The sequence below is a fragment of the Citrus sinensis genome, chromosome 8 (genome assembly GCF_022201045.2).
Source record: "Citrus sinensis cultivar Valencia sweet orange chromosome 8, DVS_A1.0, whole genome shotgun sequence".
Taxonomy (NCBI): Eukaryota; Viridiplantae; Streptophyta; class Magnoliopsida; order Sapindales; family Rutaceae; genus Citrus; species Citrus sinensis.
In genome coordinates, this window is record NC_068563.1 from 28,577,535 (window position 1) to 28,595,724 (window position 18,190).

The 18,190-nt window shown below is 35.0% G+C and overlaps 4 protein-coding genes across 6 annotated transcripts; 2 read left to right on the forward strand and 2 right to left on the reverse strand.

Annotated features, from left to right (window-relative positions):
• Nucleotides 1-633: 633 nt before the first annotated feature.
• LOC127899208 (protein FAR1-RELATED SEQUENCE 5-like) lies at nucleotides 634-4,445 on the reverse strand. 2 transcript variants are annotated; one of them, XM_052432507.1, is made up of 6 exons: nucleotides 3,926-4,443; nucleotides 1,465-3,557; nucleotides 1,313-1,375; nucleotides 1,154-1,225; nucleotides 1,018-1,086; nucleotides 634-930 (listed from the first exon to the last, which is right to left on the reverse strand). In XM_052432507.1, the coding sequence occupies exons 2-6, from the start codon at nucleotides 3,544-3,546 to the stop codon at nucleotides 829-831; spliced, it is 2,388 nt and encodes a 795-aa protein (XP_052288467.1). In that variant the 5' UTR covers nucleotides 3,547-3,557; nucleotides 3,926-4,443; the 3' UTR covers nucleotides 634-828. The 2 variants fall into 2 exon arrangements, with proteins under 2 accessions (XP_052288467.1, XP_052288468.1); XM_052432508.1 differs by lacking the exon at nucleotides 1,018-1,086 and having other exon boundaries at nucleotides 3,926-4,445.
• A 393-nt stretch (nucleotides 4,446-4,838) lies between these two features.
• Nucleotides 4,839-5,489, forward strand: LOC102624071 (zinc finger protein ZAT12). The gene has a single exon (XM_006488199.4). The coding sequence runs from the start codon at nucleotides 4,971-4,973 to the stop codon at nucleotides 5,448-5,450; it is 480 nt and encodes a 159-aa protein (XP_006488262.1). The 5' UTR covers nucleotides 4,839-4,970; the 3' UTR covers nucleotides 5,451-5,489.
• Nucleotides 5,490-9,995: 4,506 nt separating this feature from the next.
• Nucleotides 9,996-13,242, forward strand: LOC102624362 (uncharacterized). The gene is made up of 6 exons (XM_006488200.4): nucleotides 9,996-10,160; nucleotides 10,518-10,591; nucleotides 11,239-12,300; nucleotides 12,379-12,444; nucleotides 12,526-12,724; nucleotides 12,870-13,242. The coding sequence occupies exons 2-6, from the start codon at nucleotides 10,589-10,591 to the stop codon at nucleotides 12,932-12,934; spliced, it is 1,395 nt and encodes a 464-aa protein (XP_006488263.1). The 5' UTR covers nucleotides 9,996-10,160; nucleotides 10,518-10,588; the 3' UTR covers nucleotides 12,935-13,242.
• A 623-nt stretch (nucleotides 13,243-13,865) lies between these two features.
• LOC102624647 (ras-related protein RABE1c) lies at nucleotides 13,866-17,787 on the reverse strand. Of its 2 annotated transcripts, none has more exons than XM_006488201.4 (9): nucleotides 17,617-17,787; nucleotides 17,268-17,384; nucleotides 16,743-16,815; nucleotides 16,535-16,635; nucleotides 15,083-15,148; nucleotides 14,775-14,872; nucleotides 14,492-14,554; nucleotides 14,314-14,406; nucleotides 13,866-14,220 (listed from the first exon to the last, which is right to left on the reverse strand). In XM_006488201.4, the coding sequence occupies exons 2-9, from the start codon at nucleotides 17,338-17,340 to the stop codon at nucleotides 14,134-14,136; spliced, it is 654 nt and encodes a 217-aa protein (XP_006488264.1). In that variant the 5' UTR covers nucleotides 17,341-17,384; nucleotides 17,617-17,787; the 3' UTR covers nucleotides 13,866-14,133. The 2 variants fall into 2 exon arrangements, with proteins under 2 accessions (XP_006488264.1, XP_006488265.1); XM_006488202.4 differs by having other exon boundaries at nucleotides 17,488-17,775.
• Between the last annotated feature and the right edge of the window lie 403 nt (nucleotides 17,788-18,190).

Here is an 18,190-nt window from a genome sequence, read left to right on the forward strand (position 1 = left end):
ACAATTTCTGCACTTTCCAGAATTCCAGTACAATAACAGAATTTCTGCACTTCTGCACTTTAAACAATTTCTGCACTTTCCAGTAGCATAATAATTTCTGCACTTCTGCAGTTTAAATAATTCCAGAATTCCAGTAACATAACAATTTCTGCACTTTCCAGAATTCCAGTACAATAACAGAATTTCTGCACTTCTGCACTTTAAACAATTTCTTCACTTCTGCACTTTAAATAATTCCAGAAGTCCAGTAACATAACAATTTCTGTACTTTCCAGAATTCCAGTACAATAACAGAATTTCTGCACTTCTGCACTTTAAACAATTTTTGCACTTTCCAGTAGCATAACAATTTATGCACTTATGCACTTTAAATAATTCCAGAAGTCCAGTAACATAACAATTTCTGTACTTTCCAGAATTCCAGTACAATAACAGAATTTCTGCACTTCTGCACTTTAAACAATTTTTGCACTTTCCAGTAGCATAACAATTTATGCACTTCTGCACTTTAAATAATTCCAGAATTCCAGTAGCATAACAATTTTTGCACTTTAAAGAATAACAGAATTCCAGTAGCATAGAATACATCCAGAATTCCAGAATAACATAAAACAATTTCTGCACTTTAAAGAATATCAGAATTCCAGTAGCATAGAATTAAAAAATAACAGAATATCATTTATCCATCCACCATTCCAGTAGCACACAATTAAGGAATAACAGATTTGCAGCATCTCCCTCAATTCCAATCCAATAGCACATGACCAAATAATAACACAGCTGTAGCATATAAATCTAATAAAGGAACATGCAAGAACAAAAACAAGATTATTCTACGAAATCACTTCGAAACTCCTTATCAACTTCATATTCATTATCTTGCTGAAAGAGTAGCTGCTGAAAATGTCCAGGCTGCTGGAATTGTGGTTCCTATTAAAAAGAAAATTAAATATTTTGTTATAATAAAAGAGAATAAAGTAGATAATATGAATAAATACTAAATTTATCACCACTTACCGTACAAGAATTTTGTGTAGGTGTTAGATAAACATTATCCCCAACCATATGAGGTAAGCTCATAAGACCCTAAAACAAACATACATTAAATGAAGAGATAATAAAAAAATCATAACACATACTATGAAAAACTTACATTATAATAGTCCATAACTCCATGTGGGTACATATTCATATCAATATAACTTCCTTCAGGATTTTGAAATGCCTACAGTGGATCAATAATATATTAGAAAAACGTCTATGATTAAGTAATAAAAATCAACGACATGCATTTGAATTCCATAAAACCTACCGTTACAACATTGTTCTCGTGTGTTGGGACCACAGTCGGCACTTGCTCATTCACCTGTCCATCCTGTAAAGTCAACAAAACATACATTTGAACATCTTTTATGTTAGAAATTTTTTAACTTTAATTAAATTCAAAATACATTTTAAAAGTACCTTTGCATTGGAACGTGAGGAATTTATTTTAGATTTTGAAAATTTATTAGATTTCTTTCTTTGACAAGGTGGTCGACCTTTACGACGCCGAGCTGCTGGATCTCTAACTGTTTCTACTTCCACACTACAACTTCCTTGGCCTGTAACAACAGTTACTTCATTATCTCCGCAAAGAATTGCCTTTGATAAATCCCCCCGTACATTCTCAATCCAATTGAAAACAAGATTAGAGCTTTCAATAGTATGTGCAGCCATATTTGCAACCTCCGCAAAAGTAGCACACATTTTCTCATATCGTTTTTGCTCATCCGTACAGCTATGAAGCTCATAACTCGTTTTCACTCTACTATGGCATCTCCACACATCTTTTCTCCATCTTCGTAAAATATATTTTTCTGGAAGTACTTCTACGTCATTGCGGATCATGATTGCAATGGCATGCCTACAAAGAATACCTCTAAATTGGAACCTTGAGCAGCTGCAACGTATTTCACCATTTTCTTTTTCAAAATAAACTTCAAAAAAGGTTCTCTTTTTACCCTCTCCAACTTTGACATCCTCTCTAACAATATTTTCACAACCCATAGAATTGACATATTCGCAATACATTTTCCGAATCATTTCTTGCTGAAATTCTTGAAATTTTGAAATAGTGTACACATCTCGAACTTGCCTCTCCATTGCGTAATCGGTTACACATGGCATTTGTTGGGAAAGACACCTGACATCTTCTTCAACTTCCTTCTGAACTTTATTCTTCAATGCACAACTGTATTGCTCTACAAACTGCTTCAAAGTAGTCTTTGAGTTAACATAACCATCAAAAAATGCATTCATGCTTTCACTACGTTGAGTAGATGACATTCCTGCCCAAAACGTATTGTTTAGATAACAAGGTACCCAATGATGCCTCTCGTCATATAAGCCTCGTAACCATTCGTTATCCCCCAAATCATATTCTGTAATCATATGGTGCCAAGTTTCCTCAAATTTCGTAGCACTCTGGGAATCATAAACAGCACAATGCAAGACATTACTTATGTTACGATATTCTTTATAACCCCCTAGCTTCTCTGGAACTTTCTTCATTATATGCCATAAACACCACCGATGTCGAGTATTGGGAAAGACATTCTGAATTGCAACTTTCATTGCCCTGTCTTGATCTGTAATGATTCCATTAGGAGCTAAATTAGACATGCAAGATAGCCATGTTCGAAATAACCACGTGAATGTCTCAATATCTTCGTGTGAAATCAATCCACACCCAAACAGAATAGAATGCCCATGATGATTAACTCCTACAAATGGAGCGAACGGCATATCATACTTATTTGTAAGATACGTGGTGTCAAATGTAACAACGTCTCCAAACTCCTTGTACGCTTCCCTATTCCTTGGCTCGGCCCAAAAAACATTTTTTAATCGTCCCTCATCATCCACTTGCATACTAAAGTAAAACCTATTATCTTCTACTTGCATTTTCATAAAATAGTTTTGAAGAGCAGCAGCATCCCCATCTCCAAGCCGCAATCTTCTTTCTTTTTGGACATGATTTCTACAATCTCTTTCTATGAATGTCACATTTTCATGACCACCAGCCTCAATAACAAGTGATTGATAATTCTTACATAATCTGATTCCTGCTCGATCATTTACATCAAGCCTTTTTTTTGCATATGTATTGAGGCTACGATTGCACCGAAAATACTTGGATTTGGTTGGAGTTAACAGCACATGGTTGTGTTCAAGATTTAAGCTTCGAATTGTCCACTTTCCATCATCCCCTAAACCAGCTCCCAATCTAGCATTGCAGCCTGTTTTTGCATTAGGTTGGGGCTTTAAAATATTCACAGATTTGCTTCTTGTTTCACCACTTCTCCCACAAGCAAAAGTCACATTTCTAAGAATCCCATCACTATCCTTTCTACTAGTTCTCCTCAAAATCGGAAACCCTTTTCTTTTACCGTACTCTTTGAAGTAAATAAACAAATCAACATCACTATCAAATGACATCCCAATTATTGGCTCATCGTTCTCCTCAAATTTCTCCAACTCTTCAACTTCGATGTCTTTTTCCATATTATTTATTTCTACAAAATTGAAATAATTCACATTGACAAAATGAAAGTAACAAAATACAAATAATTCAGCACAACCTCACACAACTAAACTAACTAGTGATGCAAATTGTGAACACAAATTTAATATATACCAGCAGAATTTGCAGCATACGAGATGCCTTTGATTGGAATTTAGTGATTTTTTATTTAATATATAACCCAATGTGCTTATTAATTTTCCAATGGATGCTGATTTAATATATAAAGATTATTGCGCAATTGATACCCTTAAGATTATTGCGCAATTGATTTAATATATAAAAATTTGACTTCACAATTGAATCTTCACACATTCGGAATTATTACAACCAAAATTGGGCATTAATTAAACCAATTACCTCCACGAATTGATTACGACGGCTACAACTATCTACAGGGCAGACAGAGAAAGAGAAACCCAACGAGATGCGCGAGAGAGATCCACGACGAGAGAAAGTCGAAGGAGAGAGCAGCGAGATGAGTGAGAGGCCGGATGAGAGAGACCCGCGGTGAGAGAGAGAGCCACAGCCGAAGACAGACCCAAGGCGAGAGAGAGAGACCCACGGTGAGAGAGAGAGCCACTGCCGAAGACAGACCCAAGGCGAGAGAGAGAGCCACAACCGAAGAGAGACCCACGCTCGAGAGAGAAAGAGAGAAAGAGAGAAAACTGAAAGACAGAGCAATCCCACGATGAAGAGCAGAGCTTGAAGATGGCAAAGAACTGGCTGCAATTGAACTCGTTGCTTGGTGTGAAATGCATGAGTGAGAGTGATGCATGCGTGAGATGAGATGCGCGTGCAGTGTGTTTGCTTGTTCAAACAGTGCCCTTTTATATTACAAATAAAACGCACCGTTCGGGACTTACTGTGGTGCTTATTGTGGGCTGAATATCGGTGTTGTAAGTTCTTAACATCTGAGACAAAACAATGGTTCCAGCTTCCAACTGAAATTGGATAGCATGTGTTTTGCACGCGCTTCAATGCGAATAAATAGAAAAAGCATCTAGAACAGTCAGAGATTCACATACTAGAAGTGTCGAACGAAGACGACTTCAATCTGCTCGCCTAAAGTGACTTTCCTGACAAGTTCGTACAGCAATAACGCGGTCACGGCAACAACGTCACGACCCCGCAACCGACCCTCCCCTTCACCAAAATTACACGAAAAGACCAACCTTGATCGCCAATTCAGTATGGGCCATGTCCGCCATTTTAGTCAAAGTCACCTGAAGGTCATACTTAGCAACTAAAAAATTAACTATAAATATACCACCTCCGCTAGTATCACATTCCCATTCCACACATTCAACAAAAGACAGTTGAGACAGCAAAACATTCGGAAAAAAAAAAATCTCAAATCAGAAGTCCGTATTCATCCATTCGCTCATTCATATTTGAGTCTGTGATGAAGAGAGATAGAGAAATGGCAGCCATTGACACCGCAAATTGCTTGATGCTGCTCTCAAAAGTTGGCGAAACAGACCAGGGAAAGCGTGTATTTGCATGCAAAACATGCAACAAAGAGTTCCCATCGTTCCAAGCTTTAGGCGGCCACAGAGCAAGTCACAAGAAGCCGAAGCTGATGACGATGGCTTCATCAGGGGAAGATTTTGATCAAGCCCAGATGCCACCAGCTTCCCCCAAGAAGCCTAAAACGCACGAGTGTTCGATTTGTGGTCTTGAGTTTGCTATTGGGCAAGCGCTCGGCGGTCACATGAGGAGACACAGGGCAGCAGCTGCCATGGGCGCCGCCGCCGATGGATTGGTGACTCGTCCTCTTTTGCAGCTCCCCGTTCTGAAGAAATCCAATAGTTGTAAAAGAGCTTTGTGCTTGGATTTGAACTTGATGCCTACTGGGGATGATTTGAAGTTATGGGTCGCTTAGTTAGTTACTTTCATTGTTAGTAATTAGTCTATAGCCTTTTAGATAATTGGTTTTATAATTTCATTTTCAGCCCTCTGTATTTACCGATTTATTGGGATTTTGTTCTCGGATTGATTCATTTATTTGTACACTGCTAAAACAAAAAGATTCTTATTATTGATTCTCATCATCAGCTTTGCTTTCAGTTCCAGAGATAATGAGATATCATTTTTTGTACATATATGTAATAGAGTTCGTTTCCTCGTTTTTTTTCTTTTTTTTTTTTCTTTTTTCAATTGTTCGAGTTATCCATTTGCTGTTGATTCATGCTTATTATTAGAACTTCCCCCCCCCCCCCCCTTTTTTTTTCAAATACTGAAATTTTTAATTTGAGGCTATTCCAAAGTCCAAACGGCGGAATTAGAATATTATAATCTTTAATCTGGGTCAATTCCTTGTGTGATTAAAATAATAATAATAATAACCGTCTGTGTGTATATATATATTTATTGATAACCCCGTGTGCGTGTGTTTATATATTAAAAACAAAAATGTAGAAAACCCTTCAACAAAGTCAAGATGGGGTTCCGGATTTTCGAAAGAAACTCTCTGCGCAGCGTTGGCAATCCGGACTGTGTTGTAAATGACTCGACTACTACGGCAATAATCAACTAGAATATATTTGGAAACAAGTTGTGGCTGCTGCTCAATTAAAAATTTTAAAATATATCAGCGGGATCATATCATTTATAAACAAATGAATCATGTTACGACGTATATGTATTTAATTTAAATAATCATCATAATACACAGCCATATACATATTAATTATTTGTATTATCTCTGATGTATTCTAAAATTTCACACTCTCGTTGTCAACAAAAAAAAAAAAAATCTATTTGAGTTGTATCAAATGTGCACAGTTAGATTTTATTAACATAAAATTTTTTAAAAAGAGTTATAATGGATCAATACCTCTCTTTCTTTTTTATTGAATTTTTTAATTTTTTTTTTCATTTGATTTGAATTCATCAACTTATTTTAAATCTCTATCCTTTTCCATTAGTTGAACTCTTATTAATTACCAATAAATTTTTGCACGAAAATGTTAATCAATTAATTAAAAATAAAAATATATCCATTAGCCAAATTTTATATGCGGCCTCAATATTATCTTCTGCTTATTGATTAATTAATTATACACTAAATTTTATTTATACTAATGGTAGAGGTTAAAATATTTAAATTTAAGGGTGCACACTGCACAATAGCCTTATCATTATTAATTTAAATCTAAAAATACGCAACAATCTCATTATTAATATCATACTAATTTATATAGAAATTTGTGGGCGATTCAAAGCTCTAGCATATTCCCCAGTCCCCCGTTCCCCCCAGTCGTCCCCCACTATCGGTCTCTTAAGGCCATGCAAGAGCCCATCTGAGATCGGGCCAACGAATCTCTAAATTTTAGTCGAGTAATAACCGCTTAAGCCCATAAATAGCCTTTCAAAATAAAATTACCATAAAATAAAGTTAGTAGGGAAATTATTTGTATTTATTTTAATAATTAATAATAATAATAATGATAGTAGAAGTAACGGCTATTGAAAATAATATTAATTTGTAGCTTCAGGATATTGATTCAACTGCGATTGTCTTTGTGTGTATTTTTTTTTTTTGTTTTTTTAACCTACTTTTAAAAATTTTTGTAATATCTGAAGACCTGATAAAATTATGTTTTAGGTTGCACATGACCTTTCACGAGTTCATCTTCACTGGTTTATTCGTGCTCCATACGTTAAGTTTGTCAACAGTAATAGTCTAAGTCCCATTGTTGAATGCGTACAAATGGGGATCAATAAAGGCCGCTACGGTTGGATAAACCCTAGATGCGATGCATGTTTTGCCCTCCAGCTCCAAAACTTTTCTAAAACAGAATGATCCATATGCAAAAGTGAAAAAAAAAATAAGCTAGAAAAAGAAAATAATAATAAAATGAAAATTCCTGTGGCTTGAATTCTATCGGGCAATAAAAGCTGCCAAAAAAAAAAAATCATTTTTTTTTTAAATTTTCAGAGAATTTTTGCTTCAAAATATATGCTAACTTTCTAAAAGAAATTACAAGTGCAGTTCGAAGAAACACTACATGTCATCAATATAATGATCATACATATGAATACCCCTACTCTTTCACAGGAATTTTGCTTCAAAATGCTAACTTCTAAAAGAAATTACAAGTTCTCAGACTAATTAAGGGTAACTAAGTCCAATTCAACGAGAAGAAACTTGAAACAAATACATTGTCTTGATTATACTAATCGCCGGAATCCCCATTACTACATAACCTGTTGCTTAGTCTTGGGGAAATAAGATTATTGTGCACCCTTAAAATTAAATATTTTAATTTGATGTCAACAACCCCAACTTATAAGCTATTGAAATCAGAATTCAAGTGTAATAATCATGCATAATACCACTGATTATTAAAGCGTAAAAGCTTTGGAGTTAATTAATTTCTTAATGATCCTAAATTACTAATGATTCATGATTTCACACTACAACAAATATGATTTATTATATCACTAATTTATAGCGTTTTATATCAAATGTCATCACAATCATACAATTTATAGCAGTTTTATATTTATAGCATTTTTCATAAAACTGCTATTAAACTGAAATTTTATTATATGTATAACATTACTATTATGACATATTTTTTAAAAGTTATAAAAACGTTAGTTAGCATAGCATTTTGTAAAAAAAATTATAAAATAAATTGTTACTTAATAGTTTTTATGACATTTTTTGTAAAAGCTATTGGAAAAAACAAATAATAACATTTTTAAAATGCTATAGAAATAAAAAAAATCATTAAAAAAAATTTTTTTAGGCGCCAAATTTCATTAGATTGGCGCCCATATTATAACATTATATTATGACATTTTTTTAAAATGCTAAATAAATATATACTTAGGATAGCGTAATTGTAAAGAAGTTATAAAATAAATATTGAAAATTTACTTTATAACTTTTATTAAGTGCTATAGAATTTATTATATAAAAAAATCTCTAAAATGGCTCTAAATTTTCCATATTGGTGCTCTATTCTTCCCACCCTAAGAAAAAGCCCAAAAACTTTCTATTATTTTTTTCCCAAATCCCTTTCAACTTTTTCTCTCTACAACTCTAAACTTTTCCTTTTCCCATTTTTCTAACCGGTCAAAAGTAGTTGAATTAAAATTCATCTTCTCAAATCAATCTGTCAGGTATGTACAAAGCTTTAAGCTTGTTAAGTGTTTTAAAAGGTAAAGGAATAATAATTATTTGATATGCATGCGTTACAATACAAATAACAACTTTTTCGGTGTTAGCTCATAAAGGAATACAAATATGGAAAGAAGTTTAAAGTTGATTTAGCTATATGAAATTTTCTTTGAAAAGGATATTAATTAATTAAAATTGAATAGATGATTGGATAACTATATGTATGGATGTTCTAGCTTGTCATAAAATTGATTATCAAGATAGATAATTAATTAATGAACAAGTGAGACGACATAAACAAGATTAAATAATGCACAAGTAGAAAACATAGACAACAAAAATTATGTAAATAATTGTTTGTGATATATGCTGCTAGGTGAGGCCTTGAAGGATATAGACAGCTCTGAATTTGTTCTCGTTTACAAAGACAAAGAATTAGAAATTTGGTATATATTTGTGTTTATGAGGAAGAGTACTTAGGATGGGATGATGAAGGATATCAAATTCTGAATGACGAAAACATATTTTTTGTAATGAACATTTAAGGGAGAGTGTTATGAATTTATTAAAATAAATATAGATGTTCATAACATATATCTCTTAGCTTTTCCACCACCTCCCATTAGCAACCTTTAGCTTCCCTATAACTCTCACTATCTCACAAGGAATTATGATCCATAATTTTTTATTAATTTCATGGAGTGATTATATAACTATAAAAAGAGAGCTCATCTTTTTATTTTGTACACACACAATTGAAATGAATAAAATCACTCTATAATATATTCTCTTATTTTATTCTTTATTTTGCATTGCTTCTTTATTTGTATTGTTGGCTAATAGCTTTTTTTATTTTTTATAAGACTGTCTCATCTTAAAAAAAAATTAATTCATATTTTTTATCAGTCTCATCAAGTGTAAAATAAAAAAAAATAATACTAAATTTTTTTTTTAAAATGAAGCATGATTTTATTTTTTCGTAATAATATAATACATAGACAAAATCACAGAAGCTGCAGCCTACAGGAACAAGCTTATTTGAAATCAATCACCTGACAACAAAATTGCCTTTGACTCGTGCACATATGACCATTACTATTCGGCCACGTACGAATGTTACATAGTCTATCTGACCACCACCCGTTTAAGATTTTCCACTCTTCTCAAACCAGAATGACTGAAACACCCTCACGAAAGTTGTTTCGCCAAAATCAACGGCATAGATCAATGCGCCTCTTCACACGTGTACGATAAAGACACCATGCATCCGTGACTTAGTGATCGTGCGGGTGTATTATATCCTATTCTCTAGTACATTTCCCTTCAAGAGAAAAAATCAAGTGCTTCTAGCTCACCGTTTCCTCTTAATTTCCGCCGCCGGTGTGTTTTTTCCGGAAAATTCGCGGCGTTTCTGCTGGCGATCGGCCGTACGATTGGATTTCCGTTGATCTTCTTTCGACGGTACGGACTTTGAGTCCTTAAAGCTTTGATGCTCACATTTCTTTGGGCTGAAAATAAATTGCATCCGAATATGTTTCAAAAGCAAAACCTTTGATGCTCACATTTCTTTGGGCTGAAAATAAATTGCATCCGAATATGTTTCAAAAGCATAACCTTCTTTTTTTTTGTGTAAAATGATGATTTTATGAAAATTTAGGTTTTTATGTCTGCAATTTAGTAATTTGTGGAAAAATTTTAATTTTGGTTAGTGTCTCTGTTTGTGTGTGTTTCTTTTTCTCTTGTGTGCTTAAGGACGTACAAAGTTTTGTTTGTACACGAAATGGCTGTCGTTTTTATGTTCTGCTTTTGTTTGTGCAGAGGTTGCTTTGGAATCGTGAAAACAAGCAGAGTGAGAAGTTGAAATTCAGTGTACTAGTTGAAGACGAAATATGGTAATTACTTTTTCTTTTCTTTTTTTTTCACATTTAATATACTTGTTCTTTGTTAGTTACTTGTACAATTTTGATCCTTTTAGCATGGTAAAGCTTGTATTCTTCATATTTGTTTTTCAAACTTTGACCAACAAGCAAACAGAGATAAATGAATTTGCTGCATTTTGGTTTGAGGCATAAAGTGAGAGCTATGCTAGAACCCCCAGTGAATGATTTTTTTTAGATGCGAACTTCTAGTCTTTTAAGGTAATAAAACCTTTTGGAGGGTCATGATAACGTGATGTAGGAGTAGGCTTAGTCATTATTGAAAGTATAACATGCAAGTGCTCAGGACTTGAGAGAGTGTAAGTTAAGTTATTCTTCTGAAACTAAATAGTAACCCCTATGAGTTTTGGAAATATAGTCTACTTAAGAGACTAATCCTTGTGAAAGAGTAACCCTTTCAGTTTCGTTGAATGAGGGGAACAGTAAGGAGAAGAATATAAGTTGTGAAAAATGTTGATTCTGGAGTCATAATGCTTCATTTTTATTGGTATATGGATTAAGGTGTTCAATCTTTCCTTCTGTTCTTGTATATATGAATCATGTGGGCATTGAGCCAAGCAAATTAGCAATTTTAAAGTACTTGTTTCTGGCATTCTTTTCAGAACAAGGGGTTTTGGATGGCAAAGGGAACTGGGCATGATGGAGATGCAGCATTTGATAATCCTTCAAGGATTGAACCAAAGCGGCCTCATCAGTGGTTTGTCGATGCTGGCGATTCAGAGCTCTTTCCTAACAAGAAGCTAGCTGTACAAGCTGCAAACAACAAACCAAGAGTTGAAGTATCAAATTCAAATGTTCCTTGTTGGGAAAACACTTCCAGTTTTCAGACAGTCCCAAATCAATTTATTGGCCGTTTGTTTGAATCTGAGTCTGCCAGGTCTGTCAATTTTGCTGAAAGGAACTTATCTTCTGTTGGAACAGATGATTCGAGAAGAAAGGGTTTTGAGGACCATTTTGGGGAAGATTCATCGGTTGGATTGTCAATATCTCATGGAATAGGCGGTCCTGAAGCATCATGTTTTAACTACGGTGGGTGTAGAAAAGTGAAAGTCAATCAGGTTAAGGACTCGATCGGTGGTTTGAATGCCCCAAAGGTACATAGTTTTGATAGTGAAAATAACAATGACTTGTCTACTGCTCCAGCCTATACCAGGGAGAACCAAAGTGGTTATATGACAATGGCACAGGGATATAATAAGGAGGATGACACTGTCACACTGATGGGTCATACATATAACCGGGGGGATACTAATATCAGATCAACAGGTAGCACCTATTGCAAGGGAGAGGATGGTGCCATATCTTTGTCTGACACCTATAGTAAAGATGATAACAATATAATATCTTTTGTTGGATTTCATGACGAACATGAAATTATCTCCATGGGTCAGCCAATTGGTGGCTATGACTCCTCATACAATCAATCTTCAGATCAAACTGAAGCAGCTTCGGAAAAACAGTTGAATACATCTAACAATGCCATTGCAATTGCAGCTTCCTCTCGAGCAGCTAAATCAAAGCCTGAATCTCTTTCCAAGAGTAAACTAGATTTTAAAACATCCAAGAAAGAAGCTCCGAACAGCTTCCCTTCAAATGTCAGAAGCTTGATATCAACTGGTATGCTTGATGGGGTTCCTGTGAAGTATGTATCTTTGTCACGGGAGGTAAATTCCCAACCTTTTATCTGTTTCTTTCATTGATGTTGCTGTAATGACTTATGGTATATGCCTGCTTGTAACAAGGAGCTTCGCGGTGTTATAAAAGGTTCGGGTTATCTCTGCGGGTGTCAATCATGTAATTACTCCAAGGTGAGTCTTTTTTTTAACATATCCTAGATATTCTTGTGAAGTTCTATAGACCTAATGATTGGATATATATGGTTGTATAAGGTGCTAAATGCTTATGAGTTTGAACGCCATGCTGGTTGCAAAACAAAACATCCGAACAATCACATATACTTTGAGAATGGAAAGACAATCTATCAGATAGTACAAGAATTAAGGAGCACTCCTGAGAGCTTGTTATTTGATACCATTCAAACCGTTTTTGGTGCACCTATTAACCAGAAATCATTTAAGATTTGGAAAGGTAATTGAAATACTCTTTGATCTGAGTTCTGTCATTAAATACTCTTGTGCATGACTCTTACTTGTCTTTGGGTTTCTGTTTGGCGGATTCAATACTTTTCTCTAGTTCTGTTTTTTGAACCTTTTTTCTTCTTCTCTATTCTCAGAATCATTTCAAGCAGCTACCCGTGAGCTTCAGCGAATTTATGGAAGAGAAGAACTGAACTTGTAAGTTGATATTATTAATAAGCATTTTGCAAATGTGTGCATAGTAACAAGTTGTTACTAACCTATGTACCCAATCACTCGTATGCTCTCCAAATTGTCCAGAATTTGGTTTCTTGCTTTGTAGTTCGTTGAGACAATGTGTTTTGATGTACAAAGAAGTGTGTAGTAAAGGACACAAGAGCAAAGCTTATGTGTATTTAGGTTTGAGATGTAGGATCTGTGAAGACTCAACTCTGTCACCTTTCAGGTGCAATAGAAATTGTTTTGCTCCATGCCTACTTTTACCGCTTCAATGTAAATATTCTTTATTCATGGAGGTGGTGGTGATGATGTTTGTACAGTAAGTGGAGGTTTCTGAAACTCTTGAAATTCACCAAAGGCTTTCCTACATTTCTAAAATAGTATTAGAAGCCCTACCTTCTACTAATTAAGCTAAATTAGAATGTCAATCACAGCAAGAGAGACTAATTGACCTAGATTATTATCATTGTAATTACAACATCTTGAATAAATTTGCAGCTAATTAAATAATTCCTTCCTCTGATTAAGCCCTGAATTTCTGAAACCTTCCAAAATATGAAATACTGTCTTATTCAACACAAAGAACTAAAAAAATCTCAGGGCACTCTTACATATTCGCTGCATCGGATTCAATAATACCGGTAGGTATTAAGCCAGCCGCAGCGTCCATGGCAACTTGGATTCCAGTTTCAAACTCCATTGGTTCAGGGTCGGCACACTTGGTCATATTCAAGTCATTTTAGTATAATAACAAATCGGTACTTAATTTTTCACATCAAGAAACGGAATTCCACAGCAAGTTTTAACGGAATTTTGACAATAACAAAATTTGCCTTTCTACAACAGAAACCCAAAAAACTAAGCATGTCATGTCACAAGCAGAAACAAAAATAAATAAAAATAAAAATAAAAAGTTCAGAAAAAGAAAATGGGTAAAAAAGGAAAAATATGTCAGTCACAAGATAGAAGGAGCTGTTTGCCACAATGGAAATTCTCAATAATTAAAAACTACATTTCACACGCTAAAACAAGATTCAAAAGAATGACAAGAAAAATTACAAGCATCCATCACAGTCATCACAATTAGTTTTTTCTTTTCTTTGTTTCTTTTTTTTTTTTTTTCTTTTTTCCTTTTCCCTTTCCAAGAGTTACACCTGGACGTGCCTCAGAAGTTATGGGTTATTAAGTACCACCACAGCAAGCCGATTTTTGGGCGGCTTGACCAACCCCCCCGGCCTGGTCTGGTTGATTAATCTTGATTGTTGAGGGCTGAAAATTAAAGACCAAAACTTGTCAAGAAACGAAACTGTGCATGGTTCATAAATTTACTTATTGAGTGAGGAATTCAAATAAAACAATTACCTCAGATCTTGAGTCAGTATCAGCAAGCCTTTGTTTAATATCCCTTGCTATTGAAAAGAAAACTTGCTCCACATTTAGATTTGTCTTTGCACTCTGCAATACACAGTATCTTTCAATACATACCAACACTATTTCACCTGCATGTTATATGCTTCCACGATCCACAAGAGATACTTACGGTTTCAAAAAATTTTATACCATACTCATCAGCAAGTGCTTGACCCTTTGAGGTAGGCACAGCCTGAAAATATATACCAAGGATATGATCAGAACACTGAATTACAAATGCATGCAAGGAGGTGGAGATAAAGAAAAGAGTTGCCTCAATTATTAATCCAAAAGAATATATTTTACAGAGGCTTTATGAAATACTGTGAAAGTGCCATCTTCCATTCTGAAGAAAGATCCAGAAATCATAAAGAAACACATTATGGATCTTGATTACCAATTAAGTAACTTACCCTTTTGCTTTCGTCCATGTCAGCTTTGTTTCCTACCAAAACCTTGTTGACATTATCTGAAGCATGCTGTTCAATGTTGCGAATCCAATTCCTAATATCTGAAAAATGATAAGAAGCAATTTTATAAGTACAATACTTAAACCGACAGAGCACTGCCAAATAAGGAGGATACACCCCAATAAAACAAAGGCACCTTAAATAACACATGAATATAGAGCAAAATGAATTTAAAAAGAGAAAAGTAGGACAGAATCCTTTCACATGCATGGCTCCAAGTGCGTTCAAAATATTTAAAATAAGAGGATTACTGTTGAAAGACGACTCATCAGTAACATCGTACACCAGCAAAATTCCCATGGCTCCACGGTAGTAAGCTGTAGAAAAAGGGAGAAATAAAGGTTAATAGGGAAGAATTCGAAATAAACCACAACCGAGTTTAGAAACTAATTCCAACACATAAAAAAACTAACATAAAATCCATTAGAGAAACAATTCTACAAAAACTTTAGCATGACCAAAGCTCAAATTCATATGACCTCCAAGCATTCATGTACTTCTAATGGCGACAAAGGACACTGCCTCTCTTAAAGTGACATGATATAGACTCTAACTGAATAGAGGTATCAAGAAAGCAATGAAAAATTTTAGATATTACGCCACAGCCACATGCTCCGGTGTTTATAGCATCAGGACAGAATTTTGACATTTGGCAATATGATGGAATAATTTCAGGTAATTGGCTAAGTGGCAGGCAGGTGCACAATAATCCAAGGCTTTACCTAAGACTTGAGCCAACCAGAAAGGCGTTCTTATTTCTAAGACATATGTTGCATGTGCAGATCCAAGTGATCCCCACTTATGCGGCAACTGGCTTTAAAGTTAACCTGCAGCATTATAGTTATTAGGCATCAAGGTCCCACTCACAATAATCTCCCATAGAGTTGTGCTTACATAGGATCTCCAGCTCGACTTCCATGTACGGAGCTGTGTAATGCGGCACCCATACACCCCCATGCCCACCAGGGCTATTTTAATGCAACAATTCCTCAATAAAAATCAAGCTTTCAGTTTTCTGAAATTGTCTATAGCCTTTAAGCAATCACATCCACTCTTAGATTCTCATCCAGCCCTAAACATTAAAGGTTACTATTCTACAGCAGCCTCCTTGGAATAAAATGGAAGAATGGCAATGAGCCAATAATCTTGTAGATTGTTCGCACTCCGTACCGGGGTAAGTTAGGAGAAATATCAGTATCTCGACTCGCAGAGAAGAGGGTGGGATCAGGCATCTGTTAGACATCAGGGACAGCAAGAAGTTTCTCACTCATGCAAGCGAAGCAACTAGTTTATGTCTACTAGTATGCAAGCAACCTCAGGGCTCATGTGGGTACTAGAGCAAGGGAAAGAATACATAGATAGGGTTCAAGCAATTCTTTAATGAGGCCTTGACTGAGCTCAAACTGGACACAACTAGTTTTGATGGGCATCTGCAACTAAGAGGGAGCGGTAGATCGTCGATTCCTGCTCTTAGGTTGCTTTACAGGAACCATTTTCGCAATTCCAACAAAGAAATTTTTAACATTCACAAATATACAGTATATAGGCTCCTCAAAACAGTTTATGTTAGCCCTGGGATCTCTGAGTTAAACAACAAAAGTACAAATCACCAATCATTGCCAATTTCTTTCTCAGTTGTTCAGTTAAGGAGGACGGTCGTCACACAAAATTCTATAATTAAACACAAGGATCAGAAAACTTACCGGTTGTGATTGTTCGGAAGCGCTCCTGACCAGCTGTATCCCAAATTTGGAGCTTGATCCGTTTCCCATCAAGCTCAATGGTTCTTATTTTAAAATCAATGCTGTGTGAAAAGGAATGAACTTGTAAGGGCTGAGAGATGAATGAACGAAAAGAAATACAAAACATCAAGATACTGCAACATTACTCCGCCGTTAAGAGAACACACACCCTATGGTAGTGATAAAACTGGTGGTGAAGGAACCATCTGAGAAACGCAAAAGAAGGCAACTCTTACCCACACCTGCACAGCCAAACAAATCATGTTCAGAAATCAACCACTAAACTATACAAGCTTCATCCAAGGAGTTAAAAAGCAAGCCATCAAATTTATGGATAGTAATATACAACACCAACATGTCTGCTACTGATGCTTTCATTAGAGAGATAGAGTATGTATATATCTATTTCGCGGCATTATCGAGACATTAACAAGGTCAACTTCAAATCGCAACAATGCATCAAATTTCAAAAGGCGAAATTAAAACACGTGCAATTTCTTTGTTTCTTCAATTATTCGACTCTTTTAACAACTTAAAAAAAATTAAAATACCTCCCCTTTCGAAGTAGATCCTTAGAAGAAATAACATCTCACAAAATGCACGTGACAAAATATAATCAGAAAATGCGATCTAGCCAAACAAAGATCTGTTAGTTCCTCGAGAAAATGGAAGAGAAAAAAGCAAAACCACGCACCGCTGTCTCCGATCAATAGAAGCTTAATGAGACAATCGTAGTCAGCTCTTGCTCTCGCAGGTGGAGCGGCCATCTATTAAATAAAATCAAAGCTAGAAACAAAGACAATACACCTCTCTGCACATCAAAACAACAAAACGCACAAATCACTAAGCAAAACGACACACGTTCATTTTCTTTGTTTACATGCATATAAATGAACTTAATTGTTCAAAAGTACCAGATCAAAACAGCGGAAGGCCAGCTACAAATAAAGAGAGGTGAATTTTTTTTTTTTTTAAAAAAAAGGTTCGTTTGATTTTAATTTGAGCAAAAACGAAAAAATAATTGAGATAATTTATTTATCCACCTGAAGGCTGCAATGCAAATCAAGCTTCTCCGATCTCCCCGACTATGATGGTGTGGGTGTAGCTAAAATGCGCCTTCTATTTTTTTAAAAGTAATTAGTTGCTTTTTTTTTTTTGTCCTCGTTCTGGTGCGCCGATCACTCCTAGTACACGCTAGCAAGACTTCCAGGCGCAGAGGCCACCTGTCTCGTTTGCTACTTTTGAGTTATATTTCCACCAATTATGAGAGACCAATGAGTTTAGATATCTTGCGTATGAAAAAAGTTTGTGTGAGCTGGCATCCTAATCATCACCACAATACAATATTTTTGACAAGTGGTCTTGTAGAATAAAACATCTAATTTCTATAATATATATATAAAAAAAAATGTTGGATATAAAACTTATAATATAATATTGGTCTAGTACGACGATCATAAAAGATTTTAAATGATAGAGATGTGAAATATAAAAAAAAAAATGGAATAAGCTTAGATTTGGGATAAAGATTCAGGATGGATTTATTGTGTTATAAAACAAATTATAATATTATAAAAGTCGATTTATGACACCGTAAATTTGTCTCGAACTTTAACT